Source organism: Silene latifolia, chromosome 10 (assembly GCF_048544455.1).
Source record: "Silene latifolia isolate original U9 population chromosome 10, ASM4854445v1, whole genome shotgun sequence".
Lineage (NCBI taxonomy): Eukaryota > Viridiplantae > Streptophyta > Magnoliopsida > Caryophyllales > Caryophyllaceae > Silene > Silene latifolia.
The window spans coordinates 103,200,042-103,220,653 of NC_133535.1; the positions used below are offsets into that span (position 1 = coordinate 103,200,042).

At 38.0% G+C, this 20,612-nt stretch overlaps 1 protein-coding gene and 1 long non-coding RNA gene across 2 annotated transcripts; one reads left to right on the forward strand and one right to left on the reverse strand.

Annotated features, from left to right (window-relative positions):
• Window positions 1-10,659: 10,659 nt before the first annotated feature.
• On the reverse strand, window positions 10,660-15,032 carry LOC141605787 (uncharacterized). Its single transcript, XR_012526479.1, has 3 exons — window positions 14,667-15,032; window positions 12,727-12,808; window positions 10,660-11,064 (listed from the first exon to the last, which is right to left on the reverse strand). It is a non-coding gene; the product is annotated as an uncharacterized LOC141605787 (long non-coding RNA).
• A 2,166-nt stretch (window positions 15,033-17,198) lies between these two features.
• On the forward strand, window positions 17,199-19,848 carry LOC141607993 (protein FAR1-RELATED SEQUENCE 5-like). The gene is made up of 5 exons (XM_074427344.1): window positions 17,199-17,202; window positions 17,596-17,718; window positions 17,860-18,690; window positions 18,765-18,959; window positions 19,217-19,848. Exons 1-5 carry the CDS (start codon window positions 17,199-17,201, stop codon window positions 19,846-19,848), a joined length of 1,785 nt encoding a protein of 594 aa, XP_074283445.1.
• Window positions 19,849-20,612: the final 764 nt, after the last annotated feature.

Consider the following 20,612-nt stretch of genomic DNA (forward strand, 5'->3'; position numbering starts at 1 on the left):
ATTAGTCAAACGCGATGTTGAGATATTTTATTTAATACGGATTAAATAATAATGGCTAAGGCGAATTAAACAGTTAATTCGTAAATTAAATATAAACGATTATATTTGATTAATGTATATTGAATAAATTAATTATACAATATTGTCATTATCGGACATGTATTATTATATCGACTAATTCATGTTACTAGACGATATTTTAATAACCGATGACGATTTATAATAAAATCGCGTCATATACATTTAGCATTTTCGAGTCGGACCACGAGTTAAAATAAAGAGGAAGTGAAAGCCCACTTCCCCATGAGGCTCTCGGTTGGCCGAACCAAAGAGAACAAAAGGAGAGCTTTCTCTCCTTTTGTAACCTAATTCATTTTCAAAGAAAAATTAGGGTTTTGAGAGCATTTTTCCTCTGAAAATCCTAGATCTCACATCAAGAAAATTCACAAAAGCTCTCTCAATATTGCAAGTCAATTAGAGAGTATTTCTAGCACAAGGGGCATAGTCTCAGACGGTCTTGGGTGCAACGATTAGGAGGAAATCTACGTTGATTTCTATCTTAGGCCGAATTCTCAAGGACCCGAGGTTAATTCTTGTGCTTTATCGTTTTCTCTTGTAATTTTGTTTTATGACAATAATCACATGTTAAATTTTGCGTTATAGTCCTAAAATTTAAGGGTTTTATACGGATATTACCCCATAAGTGGTATCAGAGCGAGGCCACGTAATTTTATCATGTTGATTTTCATTAAACAAATTGAATCGATATTTTTTTTGCTTAAAAAAACGTGCGGCAGCCAATTTTTCCCTCTCGGCAGAATTTTTTTTTTTTGCACTCGGCTGTTTCGTTTTTTTATTGGAAACCGTGCCTTTTGGTTTTCGTCTGATCAGACGGTTGATGATTTGTTTTGTTTTGTTTTCGATTTGTTCTTTGCATATTGTTTTTGTAATCGATATTCATTGCAATATGTTAAAGTTTTATCAATTGTAGTTTTGTTTTCATACGAATTATGTTCAAATTGCAATTGGTTTTGTCAAATCGATTCATGTTTGGCCTGTTTTTGCTCACGGCTGAGCCATTGAAAAAAAAAAAAAAAATTTTTTTTGGGCATGCTCTCGGTTTAGCCGTGAGAAAAAGAAAAAAAAAATTGTTGATTTTGCTCTTTTTGCTGCTCTCGGCATTTGCAGCTGAAATAAAAAAAAAAAAAAATTTTTTTTCGTTTCTTTTTGGCCATAACATATGCATAATACGGATTTTATGCATTCGCTTGATAGTGAAACGGTTCACTCACGTACCATTTAGTTATTTTAAAACGATTTAAAGTAACGGATTGTAATGAATTAAAATTAAGTTGATTAAAGCGGTTTTGTCACATAATTTTAATCATTAAAGGTGGTTTGGATAAATTTAACATAATTACGGAATTATGTCACGAATAAATTTTATTTTAGTTGATGCATTTTATTTATCGTTATTTTGAATGCCTTGAATGTTTTATTACGTATTTAATTTTTACAAACAGTTGTAACTTAGTGTTGCCTTAGTAGAACGTGTTACCGTAATGATGGAACACGGTGTTGGTTGTATTTTGAGATCTCGTATCTCCATTTTGATTTTTTCCTTGTAATTACAGTTTTTATTTAGAATGTAAATAGGTTTATTTTTGTAAATTTTAATTGTAATTTTGAGAAGACCAAAGATAGAGATCGGATGCTCACTCCCGCTGCTTGGACAAAGATGGAACATGAAGACAAGCTTCTCGGGTCCAACGGTGGATTCCAAAGTTGTATTATGTTCTTTTTACTAGGATAGGCCACACTAGGAATTTTTATTTACGTTTTGCATTCTTTTATTTATTTTATCGTAACGATAGATTGCATCATATTCCGCCTAAAACCAAACCACCTAATAATTGCATGAAAACTGACTCATATAGAGGTCACGCGTTAGTTTTCTTTGATATACAGATATCACATGTTTTTATTTAAGCCATCGCCTAAGTTAATTCATTCACGTAATGCTAGTTTTTCGTTCACTTAAAATGAATTAAAACTAAGTTGATGGGATCTTCCTCGTATAAACAAAACTTGAGAACAGTCTTTATAGGTCAAACTCCAATGAATCCCTTCTTCGTCGGTAGGCATAATATGACCCCTTCTACGTCGGGTAAGTTGGAACTGATTGACCTATTTTATCTCAACACTATGGTCACTCGTACGATCCTGTGATTATGGTGGACTATAGATAGGATTTACGGAAATCTATCGACCAAGAGTTCTAACGATAGAACTAGCTAAACAGTTGGCTTATCAATTTACGGAAATTGAGTCTTGGGATCACTTGTATTATTCTTGAGGGAGATCAATTATGCAAGTGCAATGAGTCTACACGATTAAAATGAATTTTAAATAGACTTAAATCACCTCGATGAGTTGCTTATTTCGTTTTGTTTTTCCTTTCTTTTTCAAAGTGTAGATCACGATCACTTAAACTCGCTAATAACAAAATGGTGGCCGTGCTTTGACGACCCAATGCCAAGTGCCACATTGGACCGTGAGTCCGGCTTCGGATCTTCATGAATCGGATGAATCGCCTACTCGACCAAGAATGATGGATCAAACTTCGCGGACCGGGAGGCGGCATTACGGAATGCCGCCGCCGCTGCGACGGAAGCTCAAATATCCGACGAGCCCATCCCGTCAAACCCAGGCCCCACGGGTGGAGCTAACGAGATCGCCAAGTATAACGATTTCGTCATGGAAGCGGGTGCGATTAAAAACGTACTCATTTTTGCAATGGAATCCAATTTGCAGAAACGCTTCATAGCCCAAGGTGCAAACAAGATTTTCACCACGCTCACTAAGGAATTCTCGAAAGCACCGAGAATCGTGACCTATGAGCATACCACTCGCTTCTTTGATGCGAGACTCGAGAAGGGCCAACCGGTTAGCCCACACATTCTCGGCATGATTGAGAATGTCGAGAGACTGGAGGCGCTTGATTGTAAAATCAGCGAGAACATCGTGATTGACCGCATGCTTCATTCACTCCACGATGGTTTTGCGCTCTTTAGAGCGAATTACTATATGAATGATTTGAAGAAAAGTCCTCATGAACTACACTCCCTTCTCGTACAGACCGAGAAGGATATGAAGTTCAATGGGAGCTTGAAACAGGATGTTCTCGTTGTGTCAAACAAGGGCAAGGGTAAGGGCAAAAAGCTCGAGCGGACCTAGCGGTAGGTAAACCGAAGTTTAAGAAGTCGGAATCAGGTAAGAGTGGGCCTGGTGAGGCAAGCAACTCATCAGGCGCGACAAAGAGCAAGACCGAAAACATGGAATGCCATCACTGCCACTAGACTGGGCATTGGAGGCGTACATGTCCTGTTTACCATGAGGACATAAAAGCAGGTCGCGTTAAACCTGTTGGTATGTCTTCTTCCTCTTCTACTTTTATTCATATGATTGAGATTAACCACGCAAGTTACGGAACTTGGGTACTAGATACTGGTTGTGGTTCTCATCTGTGTAATCATGTGCGGGGGCTCAAAAACATCGAACCCCTCGTAAAGGGTGAGGTGGATCTGCGTGTCGGGAATGGAGCACGAGTGGCTGCCGTCTCGAGGGGAACATACGTGATCCAGCTTCCTAGCGGATTTGAGTTATTTTTATATAACTGCTATTATGTACCCAGTCTTTCTAAAAACATTATTTCAGTTTCTGCACTTGACAAACTTGGTTTTTCATTTATAATAGAGAATAATACTTGCATTTTCTCATTACACGATATGATTTATGGCAAGGCAGTCTCCATGAACGGAATTTATGTTTTAGATCAGACCACCGAAATATTACACGTAATGAATAAGAAGTTAAAGGTTGGTGACAAAGATCAAACGTATCTATGGCACTGCCGTATGGGACACATTAATGAGAAACGCGTAAAACAGCTCATAAAGAATGGAGCTATCTCGGCCTTTGATTTACAATCATTTGGCACGTGTGAATCATGTCTCATTGGTAAGATGACTCGAATTTCCTTCAAAGGTGTTGGAATGCGCGTTGCTGACCTATTAGGACTCATACATACGGATGTGTGTGGACCTATGTCAATCACCGCACGAGAAGGCTATAGGTATTTCATCACTTTCACGGACGATTTAAGTAGATATGGCTATGTCTACTTAATTAAGCACAAAAGTGAATCCTTTGAGAAATTCAAGGAATACCAGAATCGGGTACAGAACCTACTGGGTAGAAAGATTAAAACACTGCGATCAGACCGTGGTGGCGAGTATCTTTCTCACGAGTTTGATCAACACCTCAAAGACTCGTGGGATTGCCTTACGCTTAACTCCACCGAACACCTCGGTTGAATGGTGTGTCCGAACGGAGAAATCGAACACTACTTGATATGGTTCGATCCATGATGAGTCACACCGTGTTGCCCGACTCATTGTGGGGTTATGCTCTTCTCGTCACCGCTTCTAATACTTAACCGAAGTCCGTCTAAAGCTCATGACAAGACTCCATATGAACTATGGAAGGGAACGGTCCCTAACTTGTCCTTTATACGGGTTTGGGGCTGCGAGGCTTATGTCAAGTGGAGACACGAGGATAAGCTCGGCCCGCGATCGGTCAAGACATACTTTATAGGTTATCCTAAAGGAACACTTGGTCATTACTTTTATTCGCCAACCGAACAACGTGTATTTGTTGCGGCTAGTGAGACATTCTTAGAGAAGGAATTTCTCGAGAATGCAAAGAGTGATATAACCTTCGAGTCTGTCGGAGGTTCCAACCAAATACCGAGCAACCATTGGAGGAACCAATTCCTTCAATCCCGGCTGCGGTGAATATTCCTGAGGAACCTAGGAGGTCGGGAAGAGTCTCTATTCCTCCGGACAGATACATTGGTATGGTCGAGGAACATGACATAGATGACATTCTACTCTTAACGAGTAGTGAACCCGCAACATATAAAGGTGCCATGACCAGTTCGACTCAAAGCTATGGCTTGAGGCCATGCAATCCGAGATGGACTCCATGTATGAGAACAACGTATGGGATCTTGTTGACTTACCTGCTAAGGTTCGTCCCCTTCAATGCAAATGGCTTTACAAGATAAAGCATTCTGTGGAAGGTCAACAAGATATCTATAAAGCACGACTAGTTGCTAAAGGTTTCACCCAAGTGCCAGGTTTGCACTACGATGAAATTTTTGCACCCGTAGTCATGCTGCGTTCCATTCGGATTATCTTAGCGATTGCCGCTTTTCATGACTATGAAATTTGGCGATGGATGTGAAAACCGCCTTCTTAAACGGTTTTTTGGAGGAAGAGTTGTACATGGTACAACCCGAAGGTTTCATCGATCCAGAACATCCTAAGAAAGTATGCAAGCTTAAGCGTTCCATTTATGGACTTAAGCAAGCTTCTAGGAGTTGGAATCATCGTTTCGACCAAGTGATAAAAGAAAATGGATTTACTCGATCGGTCGAGGAACCATATCTATATATCAAGTCGAGTGGGAGCAAGATTGTCTTCCTAATATTGTATGTCGATGACATACTCCGATTAGGGAATGACATACCTCTCTTATCTTCGGTGAAAGTATGGTTGAAGAACCATTTCCAGATGAAAGATCCGGGTGAGGCACAAAGAATTTTGGGCATCCGTATCTATCGAGATAGATCACGTCGGATGTTATCTCTCGATCGAGTGTTACATAGACAAGATCCTAGAGAGATTCAAAGATGACTAACTCCAAAAAGGGGTTTCTTTCTATGGCTCCAGGGGTGCATTTGAGCAAGTCTCGTGCACCGAGACACCGGAAGAGAAAGAGCGCATGACACGGATTCCTTATGCCTCGGCTATAGGATCAATCATGTATGCCATGATATGCACACGTCCGGACGTGGCATATGCATTGAGTATGACAAGTCGATTCCAACAAAGATCCAGGTGAATCACATTGGATGGCTGTCAAGAACATTCTTAAGTACCTACGGAGGACTAAAGCTTGGGCATTGACTTATGGAGGCGAGCAAAAGCTATGCGCAAACCGATTCTGCGATGCTAGCTTCCAAACGGATCGAGATGACTCAAAATCTCGATCTGGATTCGTTTTTACTCTTAATGGCGCTGCGGTCACCGAAGAGTTCCAAACAAAGTGTTACAAAGATTATACGACCGAGTCCGAGTACTATGCCGCGTCTGAAGCTGCAAAGGAAGCGATATGGATGCGTCAATTCTTACAAGGACTATCTGTAGTGCCTAGTTCGAATGACCCGATCACCATCTATTGCGACAATAGAGGTGCCATCTTCCAAGCTAAGGTGCCTAAGTCTAGCAACAAGTCTAGACATGTACAACGGAAAGCTCATCTAATCCGAGATTACGTGGAGCAAAAGGAGGTAGTGATAGAAAAGATTGCTACAGATGATAACATAGACGATCCTCTCACTAAACCATTACGACAAGATAAGCATGAAGGGCATGTTAATTCCATGGGAATTAAACGTGTTCCTGAGTTGTAGTACTCTTTTATGGATTAGATTCATTCTCTTTTGTACTCTATACGACATCATCGTTTTGATATTTATATATTCTGTTTTTCATGTGGATTTGTACGACAATTTTGAACACCACAAAGTGAACTGAACAAACATTATATTTTTGGTCCTTAATTGCCCACGTGAGCTGATAACTCTGGCAATTATTTTGTGACGTTGGTTGATGGTGGGTTCAACAAGCCATAAGTCAAAAGGTTGACTGACCAATCACAGAGGCGATTTATACGGATATCTCGTAGGACACAATTGTGACATCGACGTGGAGTCCTAAATGTTTTATAACATTCGGTGCCAGGTCGTGGATAAGACCTCCATGGTGATCCTAAGAGTCGATTCTTTTGACTATCGACTGTCTCTTGAGACTAAGGCAGATTTTGGGTGACTTTGGTTTCTTTCTCACGGTCATCCGTAACAGGGGGCCAAGTAGATTTTTTCTGGGTCATTTCATGCTGTGCTTAGATCGGAAGGAGTCGAGTTGAAGGAAATATTCACCTTTATCGTACTCGATATTTCTCGGGGCCACTCGAGGAGTCAGAATCGAAATGAATGGCCATGCTCGAATACGAATTCGTTTTATCAGTTGAGTTACTCTCTAGTCGGGGAAACCACTCTTGATACAGATCGATTGTAAAATACGACCTTTGCGGATCCGGATCTGCAAATTGTTTTACATTGAGTGGGAGAAATTTTAAATGAATATGAGAATCGGTTATCGCACATACACTTGTACGGACAAGTGGGAGTTTGTTGGAGCCGTGTCCTCCGGTTAGTGCGGATAACGTTATTGCACATACACTTGTACGGACAAGTAGGAGCTTGTTGGGGCCGGTGTCCTCTACGATTAGTGCAATAACATTTAAATCTCTAAAAGGATCAAAGGGTATACTTTTGTATTATTATCGGTTGGTCCACGTTTATCAATAACGGTTGGCTTGCTAGATAAGTTTGACGTTATTGTCATACTGATGGCGGTGATCAACTGGTCCCTAAAAGTCACACCTATAGGATACGTTTGAGAGATGTGACGGTATGAAAATACAGTCATGTTGATGCCTAATATGACTAAGCAGTTAGTCGGAGTTATTGACTAATAATTAGTCAAACGCGATGTTGAGATATTTTATTTAATACGGATTAAATAATAATGGCTAAGGCGAATTAAACAGTTAATTCGTAAATTAAATATAAACGATTATATTTGATTAATGTATATTGAATAAATTAATTATACAATATTGTCATTATCGGACATGTATTATTATATCGACTAATTCATGTTACTAGACGATATTTTAATAACCGATAACCGATGACGATTTATAATAAAATCGCGTCATATACATTTAGCATTTTCGAGTCGGACCACGAGTTAAAATAAAGAGGAAGTGAAAGCCCACTTCCCCATGAGGCTCTCGGTTGGCCGAACCAAGGAGAACAAAAGGAGAGCTTTCTCTCCTTTTGTAACCTAATTCATTTTCAAAGAAAAATTAGGGTTTTGAGAGCATTTTTCCTCTGAAAATCCTAGATCTCACATCAAGAAAATTCACAAAAGCTCTCTCAATATTGCAAGTCAATTAGAGAGTATTTCTAGCACAAGGGGCATAGTCTCAGACGGTCTTGGGTGCAACGATTAGGAGGAAATCTACGTTGATTTCTATCTTAGGCCGAATTCTCAAGGACCCGAGGTTAATTCTTGTGCTTTATCGTTTTCTCTTGTAATTTTGTTTTATGACAATAATCACATGTTAAATTTTGCGTTATAGTCCTAAAATTTAAGGGTTTTATACGGATATTACCCCACATCAGTGTATCTAGCTAGCTAAAGGTATATATCTAGTAACTTAAAAGAGTGTATATAACAAGGTAAAGGTATGTATCTAGTAACTTAAGAAAGTGTATCTAGCTAGCTAAAGGTATGTACCTAATAACTTAATGAGTGTATTTAGCTAGCCAAAGATATGTATCTAGTCACGTAAAGAAGTGTATCTAACAATTTAATGGTATCAAACAAGGGGGACGGTGTCCTAAACCTTTTCCCTTATTTTCGGAACGAGGGTGCAACCAAAACAAACAAGGGGGGCGATGTCCTAAACCTATCAGTGCCTTAATTAGATGGTAATCGGCTAATCGCTAGTGTTATTTAAATTGGGGGGAAAGTATTCTTCTAGTAATAACGATTGCTTTGGATTTTTGTGGTAAGTTGATCATAAAACTTGGTATTATTAACGTGTTTATGGCAGTTCTATATTTATGATTGCCATATGTTGAATTCAAAGAAAATTTAACCAAATGAGAATTTGATTTGGTGACATGTACTTTGACAGAGGACTATGATGCAAATGAGGAGGTGTTCCGGCAAATCGACTTGAATGTGGCTTAAGGACCGTGCATTGGCATGTCTCGACTTGATTAATGGAATGTTGCTAAGAAATTCAGATTGAACCATCCCAAAGAGGTGAGTCTTGTTGTTATCAGGGAAGGTTCAGAATGAATGCTTGTAAGACGGGCGAGTTTAGACGTTCAAGAATGGCTAATGAGATCATGAACTTCAATTTGGCTCCTTTTTAGACTTTCATGCTCATATTTTCTTGCTGTTGTCACTTTTTGTTTGTTTAGTTCATCACTTCATCAGTAATGCCCCTATAAGTTAGAATGATAAAGTAGATTGTTCGGGTCTTCTGCTTCTGTACTAAGTTGAATCTTCATGATTTTCAGCTACTACCGAATGCCATGTATGTAATGTTAAACATGAAACCGAAGTTAATCTTAATCCTGCAACTTCTCAAGTGATCTGTGGATGTCACACAGTTGCCGAGTTAGAGGATGGGCTTTGTGTTATATTAAAAAGTTGTTTGTGGTGTGCTTTTATTAGCTCTCCAACTTTTAATAATGCTTAGTTGTTGGGATCATGAGTAACTTAACGGAGATGTATCCTCCCACATAATTTGTTGAAAATTAATGATTTATTACGTGTCATATACATGTCTCCATGGAGGAAGCATTTGTTTGATTTGATCCTACCACAAGGAGACTGTAAAAGATCCATTTGAAATCAACACCTTAATGAATTACCATAGGTTATTCCATTGTTACCATGCTTGAGTTATTTCATTGTTATTTCATCTAACAACTTAAATAAGTATATCTAACAAGCTAAAGGATATGTATCTAGTAACTTAAAATAGTGTATCTAGCAAGGTAAAGGTATGTATCTAGTAACTTAAGAGACTGTATCTAGCTAACTAAAGGTATGTACCAAGTAACTTAATGAATGTATTTAGCTATCATAACCTTTCAATTGACCCTACCTGATATGAAACATGTTCGATAATAGTCAAACCCAAAGCGACCCATTCTAATCCCATATGAAAAGCATAATATACTTATACCTGACCTTATTAACCCGTCTACCTGTTAGTGATATAAGCATGTTTGGATAAACGTGGTCTTATTTATTGAGCACATAATTGTGATTTTCCATTCAATATTAGTTAATCTACCGATATGATCGTGTACAAAGATTTGTCATAAAATCTTCTTTCGAGATTTGGCACGACATTGTCAGATAATTTAAAACTTAAAGATTTGCAATTATTGAAATTCCGCAATATAGCCAAGTGCCTAAAATTCATGTTATCATTCCAATCTTTATATTCAGGACCTCTGAGATTGTCCCTGATATTAGAGAAGAAAAAAATGATATCCATTTCTAACAAGTAACGACCTTGATATCATCTATCTCTGCATTGTCAAAAATGATAAATTTTTGTAAAGAAGCATCCCTCAAACTTTTTTCCTGTATTGCATTAGGTATTTGGATGTCAAACAAGGCCTAATTAGCGGAAAAGCAATCTACCTTTGATTTTCTTATAACCTCATATACACAATGTATTACTATCGGATACACGTGGTATTACTACCGGATACGCAAATCAATTTGTGTATCCATTAGTAGCACCATGTGTATCCGGGTTGGTATTTCATGTATACACTGCCATTGCCGCCACCGTTACCACTGCTGCAACTAGTACCACCAAAACTAACATCGACACCAACACCACCACCATGTGTAACATATACAAACATAAAGGTGCAAGATAGCTATCTTAATCCAAAAAAATAATATCAATGTACAGATAATTTGATGTATGAAAAAGCAACATAAAACCATAATAAATCACTAGCTGCAACTAATCCACCGGTGGAACTTCCGCAAGCCTCGTCGAAGCACCACATGTCCACATGACGGAACATGTTTAATGACGATGTGTAACCATTAGACCCACTCATGACGATGTCATAAACACAACCTGCAACACCACCTGACCAATCGTCCCCATGAGACCAGTACCTCACCCATACCCCTTCACTGTTCTTCCCCTCCCGGGCAAGGCCTCCATGCCACACTCCTCAACGATCCACCATGCATCACGCTTCCTTCACCAGTTCACTACTCACATCATCATTACTTGTCATAAATTTCTTCATTTCTGCAAATTTAAAACGATGATTAAATGTTTGCTAAAATATCATGTGTATCTAGCAAGCAAAAGGTCTGTAACTAGGGTGCTAGATATGTGTATCTAGCAACTGAGCTCATATAAATAATGGTCCAGTCCATTAACTCAATACTCAGAGATATCACATGTTCACATGAAACCAGCATAAGCTTGCTTGGCAAAATGTTTTCATCTGTGACTCAACTTCTACAGCCAATTCCCTCAAAAAAAGAGAAGACATAACAGTCAATTCTGGGCAAAAAACAACCACTATAAGATATACCCATTTGGGTTATTCAAGGTTGGGCTATGTCGAATTCATCTTTTTGGTTATCAGGACCGGGATTAGATCATCGTTGAATTACATAACAAAGGAAAAAAATAGGCTATAATGAGACATACGGAAAAAGGAACATGCTATCAACAATGAGCCACAAGAAGACAAATAATCACAATGAGACCATATCAGCTTCATTTTATAGCACATCGATCAATATCAAAGCGTGAAAACCAGTTGCCAAAGGAAATGCCACTCTCGAAAGAGGAAAAATATACATTTATTGGTTAAACTTTGATTTGCTAAAAGAATATCTTAAGTTTCGCAAAATATATCTAGCAACTTAAAGGAGTTTATCTAGCAAGCTAAAGATATGTATCTAGCAACTTATTGGAGTGTATCTAACTAGCTAAAGGTATGTATCTAGCAACTTAAAGCGATATATCTAGCTAGTTAAAGGTATGTATCCTAAATAATATGTCACACATATTATTGCAGCAGCAACAATGTATTTCTACAATTGGGGTCCCTGGAGGTTCTCTAGTTCCTTGGGAGGTAGGAAAGTTGTCAATATAAAATCAAGAAAGTTAGATTTCAGTGTAAGCATGTCATTTTTATACTCTTAACTTGACTGTCAGTTAGGTTTAATGCTGTGTAAACTATAAAGCGTTCCTCTAAATGCATCAGTCATCTCATCTGTGAGACAGTTAATCTTAAAAATGATGGCAATTGGTTGGACCTTGACTCGACCCGCTTGGTTTGAGATCATGTTGCTTACCTTAAAGTCTACATATAGACATTTGCAGACATTCCCACGGTATCTACAACATTCTATAAGAGCATATTGCATATCAGATGTCTCGTAATCATATTATGCGACCTTTTTGAATAAACGACCAAGTTCTACACTTTGGACACACACTTAGACTGTCGTTAATTTAAGGAAGAATACTTTGCGACATTCAAATTAATTTCTCGAGTTCTGTGTTCTCCCCGCTTCAATCAAGATATGAAAGACTACAAGACTGTTTCCTATAATACCCATTAGCCCTTATGGTCTGATAGCCTTGAAACCAAATAAAACACTGATGGATATATACACAACTACACACGCCTCTACTTACTCATTTCAAACCCGAAACCTATCTTTACTGGTAAACCATACTAGCAAATTTGTAATGTTACCCTGTTTATCGCGCAAAGCTTGAATAGTCAACACCCAAAATCTGTATCCACAAATATGAAAATTTTGGATGTACGAACCCAGATATACGGTTAAACCATACTATCAAAGTTGTAATTTAAAAATCGTATATGCAATATGGTTTTCAAAACGTATAGGGTTGCTCACCCGTAAGAAAGATGATATTACTCACTTTATAGGTCTTCGATGGACGATCTCAGTCAGGTCTTGGCCATCTACTCGAAACCCTCTCCATAAGCGCAGATGTTGAAAACCTTGATATGGCACACATGAAGAAAAAAAATTGGAAAGCTAGAAAATTAAAGTTATATTCATGCATGTCGAGCAATGACTATGATACTGGAGCATTACTCAACGAGTAAGAAAACTTGAAATTCATGAAACTCAGTTACTAGAAAAAACTAAAACTAAAGGTAGCCATTACTTAATCAAGTACTAATCAAGAATGAATAAATATCAAAAGTTTGGATGACAAGACATATCATAAAGCCTAAGGGTGTGTTTGGATTGGAGGATTTGGAGGGAAAAGGAGGGGAGGGAATTGGAAGGATGAGAAATCCATTGTTTGGTTAGCAAAATGAAGGTAGAGGGATTTGGAAGTGAGGGAAAATGGATCCATCCATTTCCCTCCTACAAGGCAAATTATTTCCCCACCAACATAGGCAAGATTTGGAGGGAAAATCATCTCTTCCATTCTCCCTTCCCTCCCCTTCCCTTCCTTTCTCTTCCCTCCTTCCTCCTCCCTTTCCTTTCCCTCCTTTTTACCTATCCAAACAAGGCCTAAAAGACAGTGTAAATTAAGAAAATAATATCAGAGCAAAGTAGTCAGCTATTGCCCAGTGCTAAGCTCTCCTACTTTATGTAAACCAGTAACCAAAGCAAGCTCCCATGTAACAATAAGTTCAGCAGCTAAAAATGTTTTCATTTGTGACTCAACTTCTACAGCCAATTCCCTTAGAAATTGAAAAGACATAACAGTCAATTCTGGGCAAAAAGCAACCAATTCCCACTAGTCTACAAGATATACCCAATTGGATTATTCGTGGTTGGGCTATGTCGAATTCATCCTTTTGGTTATCAGGATCGGGATTGGATCATCACTGAATTACATACCAAAGAAAAAAATGGCAATAATGAGACATACGAAAAAAGGAACATGCTATCGACAATGAGCCACAAGATGACAAATAATCACAATGAGACCATATCAGCTTCGTTTTATAGCACAACGATCAATATCAAAGCGTGAAAACCGGTTACCAAATGAGCTGCCACTCTCGAAAGAGGAAAAATATACATTTATTGGTTAAATTTGATTTGCTAAAAGAAAATCTTAAGTTTCACAACATATATCTAGCAACTTAAAGGAGTTTATCTAGCAAGCAAGAGATATGTATCTAGCAACTTATTGGAGTGTATCTACCTAGCTAAAGGTATGTATCTTACAACTTAAAGAGATGTATCTAGCTAGTTAAAGGTATGTATCTAGAAACTTAACACAATGTATCTAGCAAGGTAGAGGTAAGTATCTAACACCTTAAAATTGAGTAATCAGATGCTAAACAAAATATAAATATGATCTGGAGGAAAATAATCTGCAACAAACTGAAAAACAAATTGTTCGAGTTATCTAACTCATAGCTTTGTCGAGAGTTACAGCCTGGGCTCTTGTTCAGAAAGTAATGGTGGTTAGTAGTTTGTAATTCTGTATTTTATTTTTAACTTGGGAGTGGTATCTTACCACCGTCGCCCACCACCACCATGCACCCCTGACTAACACTTCACCCCTACCTCCGCCACCACCGCCACGACCACCAAACATCCCTGATTGACACCACGTCGCCCTCCACAACTCGTTTCACACAACCACCGACCATCACACTAGCCCCTAGCCAGGGTCGTTCTTATGACTACCCTGAAACCACCACCTCGACGCCCTCATTTATCCACCACATCCCACAATTTTGTCAAACATCAACCAGACTACCTACCACTCCATTTTTGCCTCGGTTGACACGCCTCGCACCACCGTAGATCTTTTTTTTTTTAACAAAGCGTTGTGATTGAAAGCACATATCTATGAAAAACGAAGGAGGCTTATAAAAATCTAACCTCATTAATGACATTATTGGAAGATTTCGAGCCTGATAGATCAGATTTAGGTGACTGGCGACTTGAAAAATGAAGGGGCGGTGCGGCTAATGTGAAGAAGAGAAATAAAAAGAAAACAAACGGCCGGCGATGGTGGTGCATCGTTGAATTTTAGGACGGAGATCCAACGACAATGGTGGCCGACGGTGACGACGACAATGGAGTGAATGGTACGCCATCATCGGAGTACGTGAATGGTCGCCGGTGATGTCGTGAGCTCATGACGAGGGTGGGTGGCTGCTGGGTAGAGGAGGGAGGAGAGAATATGGGTTGGGAGTGATTTACGTTTTGGATAATTGTTTGTGCGTAGGGTAGAAATTAATCTGGCCTGTTCATTTTTTTCCATCTAGTGGTTCTGATTCAGTTCGTACAGTTCGCACCGTAATTTAGTTCGCATAGGATCCTAATTCTATATATATATATATATATAGGGGCGGGATCCCGTGCGAACTAACTTACTTGCATTTAACCGTTTAACCAACCCATTATACACTGTTATCTTTTCTTACGCGCTTCAATCTTCTTCCACAAAACAAGAAACGGCTTCCATGGTTCTCTTCTTCAACCTCTCGCGATTCTCTTCTTGGTAAACTAGTTTCTACCATCACTATCCTCTACGAAACAAGCTTCTAGATTTACAACATTCAAATCATCATTAATTCATCAAACAAGGTTAGCTTCAATTCATCGTTATTTTTTCATAAAATAATTTAATCGAAAATTTTACATTTAATTGATTTGGTATTTTAGATCAATGCACATATATGGATTGTAGAGTAGTTTATGAGGTTAATTTTATGAAGAAATTTCAAATTGTTTGATAAATTAAGGTTTGTAATAACCGAAAAATTCAAATCGTTTTTTTAGGGTTTCAATTGGGTTAAATTCTTTAAAGATGGTAACAGTCTCAACCAATTGTTCTTCAACTTCATGTACAAATTCTTCATTTTGTTGTGCGATTAACATTTTAATTGCAGATTTTTAGATGCACTTACTAAGATACTATTGTGATTTTAATTGCGGATGTTTGTACTCAAGAACATGCCTCAATAATCAAAACCGTAAATGATGAAGATGATTCCCAAATGGTAGATGGTACGAATTCTTTCACTCTTTTTGCATTGATTCTCATTTTATATTAAAAAGAGATGGTCAAATTTGGTTCATAAAATCTGAAAAAGAGATCTTCTTTTTTTTGTTTGGTTGTGTGTAAGAACCGGGTTCATGATAAGTTGGTTATTATTACGATCAAAGAAAAGGAACAAAGGTGAATGACCACTATCACACATGCTTTTTAATAAGAGATACTGGAGCATGTGTGAACAATACACAAAACGCAGATGGGGAGAACATTCGATTCATTTTTCGGTTTCTTTGCCATGAGCTTTTGGTCTTTGCGATTACTGTATTTGTGTTGTATATCAAATAGAAAGAGAGTCTTTGTGAGAATGATTTGGACTTTCGATGTGCTTGTGAGTGATCCGATGACTTTTGCCCTTTACGAAATATCGATCTTGTAGAAAATCCCCGAGCTTACTCTCTCATGTTAACGTCATTTGCGTTTTTACTATATGAGCTTGTAGTTTAATTTTTAAGCTTATTTACAATTGACCGAGACGGAGTAAGTATTGAACTAGAAAATTGTGTTAGGTAGTTTATTTTTTTAAGCTTATTTACCATTGACCGAGACGGAGTGGGTTAAAGTTCACTTGATATTTTTACAATCGCTATGTATAGTAAAAATGCTTAAAGTTCACTTGATATGTAAACTTACAAAATTAACAGCTATGTATAGTAAAAATATCAAGTGATAAGCTCAGGGATGGGTAACTAAGTAATGCTGCACTTTTGGGTTAAAGTTCAACGCTTTATTGGGTTGTAGCTCTGTTTCTAGTGATTATACTGTCGTCGATTTGGGGAGCTTGTGTTTGAGGTGGTTTTCTGCTGTTTATTTCCTTTAAATTCGAAGCTTTTCCGTTTTGAACTAAGCATTTGGACATGACATATCCCATATTTGAATTTAATAATCCTTTTTAAGAAGTAAACCATTTTTCTCATTTAAATTAGATTAGTGTTTTTTCTTTCTCTCTCGTTTTAGTTTACCAATGGAAATCCCATGTTTAGTTGTATAAACTTTGTGTTTCGACAATTTGTTCTGATTAAACAGTGCTCATCATATCTTCTGCCTTTTTCTCAGTATTTAGTTTCCCTGAACCTTTGTTCTTGTAATCTTGTTAATGTAAATAAAGTCACAGCAGATGTACCTTAAACTTAATTTGGTTCATAGACTTCAAACTGTCGCATCGAGTCAGGTGACTGCAATTCTTGCAACCATTTTTCTTATGAGTCTCATTAGGTTAATGTCAATACGGGTGAAGGATCATTGCATGTTTGATGTTACCCCACACAATTTGGGTACATGCCCATTTGGGTATGGATCAATTTTGGGTTAGTGGTTACAGACTTAATCGTCTTAAAATATTTTGAGCGGGAATGGGTAATGGGTTATTTAGACGAAACGTACCCACAATATATGTAAAACGAACCTAAGACTATTTCAAACGCATACCTAGTACGTAAAAGGGATTAAACGGGGGGCGGGTATCCTAAAACGGGACGGGAAAGGGTTAATTGAACAATTTTAATTTTTTTGCTGTGTTAATTGAACAATTGATCATTTGATTGATTGTTAAAGTTAGGTGTTCGCCTGTTTGTATGACAATGTTGGCAATTTTGTTGTTTCGTACACTTTCCCTCGTTACTTTTCCTAATACCCTTTCCCTTGTGACAATTTTAGCTGTTGAATTACATTAGTTCGAGCTAGGACAATCATCATTTTTCAAAATTATTAGCGAATAAGTGCTCATTTGGCCATTCGTTGTTTCTGCAGCTATAGTTGGTGATACTAATGACATGGATATTTCAACAAATCCAGAAGAAGATATATTATTGCTTACTAATTGTCCAGATCAATTATTAGTGATTGATGTGCCATTAGTGAATGATGTGCCAGGTAAATCATTTAGTTTTATTTATTGCATTTTGTTAGTGTGAAGCAAGACGGCAGTTTATAAGTAATTGTTGTTAATTTGAGTCTTCCGATAGCCCTAAGTTGTTGCTACTAGTGAGATTCACGGAGTGCCTCATTGTTCAGAAGAGCTTAAACCATTTGTTGGAATGAAATTTGAGAATTTGGAGCAAGGGTTGGATTTCTACAAAGCATATGCCAAAGCTTGTGGCTTTATTCCGAGATTGGATTCAAGTAAAATCATTCAAGGAGTTACTACACATAAGAGTCATGTGTGTGTAACAAAGAAGGTAATAGGCGATGGTGGGCAAAAAAGGAGGAGGGCAATAACAAGAGTTGGGTGTCCTGCCAAGATTAAGTTTAAGAGACTTCCTGCTGGTGAGTATGAGGTGTATGAATTTATCGAGGTGCACTCACATGCAATGGTAACTCCAGCCACAATGATTCACTTAAAGTCATTTAGGAAGCTCAACCTTGTGCATAAGAAAATGATAATGGATAACTCACGTGTTAACCAGGGGCCTGTGAAGACATTTCGAATGTTTAAAGAGTACGTTAGGGGATATAAAAACGTAGGGGCTTCCTTAGAAGATTTTAAGAATTTCTCAAGGGATGTAAAGAAATACATCAAAGAATATGATGCGGAAATGCTGATAGAGGGCTTCATGCAAAAAAGAGCTAGGTGTCCCTCATTTTACTTTGATTTTGATGTTGATGACGACAAAAGACTCACTAAGGTTTTCTGGGCTGATCCAATTGCAATTAAGAACTATGCACTCTTTGGTGATTCTGTGTCTTTTGACACCACATTCGATTTTAATGAATACCGTATGGTGTTTTGTCCTTTTACGGGGGTTGACAACCATAAAAAATGTGTCACTTTTGCGGCTGGTTTGATAATGCGGGAGAATGAAGAGTCTTTTACCTGGCTTTTTGACAATTTTATGAAGGCAATGGGTGGGTGTTATCCTACTACTCGATTCCTGACCAATGTCTGGGTATTAAAGCGGGGGTTAAAAATGTGTTTTCAGGCAACACAACACACAGATTCTGTATGTGGCATATCATGAAAAAATTGCCTGACAAAGTTGGTTCAACCATTTACAAAGACACAGACTTTCTAAAAGAAATAAGTTCTATTGTTTGGAATGAAGATATTGAGCCAACTGAATTTGAGTCGAGCTGGTGTTCAATTATGGAAAAACATGATTTGTCTGAAATGAGTGGTGAAATCCATGTTTGAGGACCGCAAATTATGGATTCCTGCATATTTTCGGGACACTTATATGGGTGGGCTTCTAAGGACAACTTCAAGGTCGAATCGAGAGAATAGTTTCTTCGAACTTCACCAACCCCAACCTATCACTTGTTCGAGTTTTGGATGCGCTTTCGATCGGCAATGGATGCTCAACGCTGAAGCATTCTAAATTAACTCACGATTCTAAAAACTCTTCTCCTATATTATCAACTCCCCTTTCTATAGAAAAGAAATGTGCTGAATTTTACACACCACCGGTGTTTTATGATTTTCAAGAAGAGTTGAAAGGTGCATGCTACTCTTGTAATGAGGCCAACAAAAGCACGAAAGAAAGGGACGTGGAGCGTTTATTTGTTATGGATCGTGAGAGCAAGAAAGTCTATAAAGTCGATGTTGATGGGAAAACTTTAGTGTGTTCATGCAAGAGGTTTCAGAGATTTGGGATACTTTGTAGACATTGTGTATGGGTGTTGCATAATAAGGGGTTTGATGAAATACCTTCTGAATATCTATTGCCGAGGTGGAGCAATTATGCAACATTTCGTCCTATCTTTAATGTTGTAGGGACGTCCTTAGAAGCTGATTGTGCCTCAATTGACACAAGACAAAACACTATCGTGAATTATGGTCGGGGGTGTTCACCTGCAGTGTCACTTGTGGAGGATGATGAGGAGAAGGAGAAAGAGTTACTCGAATTGCTTCAGAGTTTCAATGAGAAGTTGTTGATTTCAAGTAGTGGTGGGAAGTCAAAAAGCAAGAAAACTCAAATCGAGACGCTTCTTGGGTCTAAAATCCCTACTAAAGCTCATATTCTTCCTCCAAATCAAGCAAAAATAAGGGATCCGGTAGAAGGATGACTTCGAAAAGAAAAGGCAATGGAGGAGCACGCTAAGCCTCTTAGAAAATGTCGTGCTTGTGGAGAAATGGCACGCCATGATAGTAGAAATTGCCCGAGTCAACTTCCTAACAAGTAATCTCATAATCATAATCAGGTACTTTATTTGCTTGTTTTTTTTAAAATTTACATATTAGTGGAAGAGGGCATATATACAAAGTATTAATGATATTTTACATGATTTGATGATGTAGGTATTGTCAATGAAATAGTTGTGGATTGGGATGCGCAGTAATTGTAGCCAGAAGGGTGTAACAGCCGACGACTACAATGGATATTGTATTTTGTTGATGTTAGCTGTTGGCGTATGTTTTGACCTCTATTAGTTATGTTTGAATTTGAATTAGTATTCTCATTTTCGGTGGATAAATTGTTCCGTTGCCTACGATGCCAGCTTCTGAGTTAGTTTGTCTTGTTTAGGGACCTTGATATTATATTTTGTTACTGGCCAAATGTAGGAGGAAGCTTTGATTTGAATGGATATTGTATTTTGTAAATGTTAGCTGTTGGCGTGTGTTGTCACGTCAATTAGTTACGTTTCAATTTGAATCATTAGTTTTCCAGCCATTCTCTTAGTTTTTAATTGTGTGAGGCCTATGTTCCAAATACTAGTACTATGTACCAATGACTAGCTTCTTATGAAACTGGTCCTGAGGTTGTTTGCTCTGTGCTATGTTCAACACTAGATGTTACTTGTGTGTCGTGTGTGAGACCTGGTATGGCACT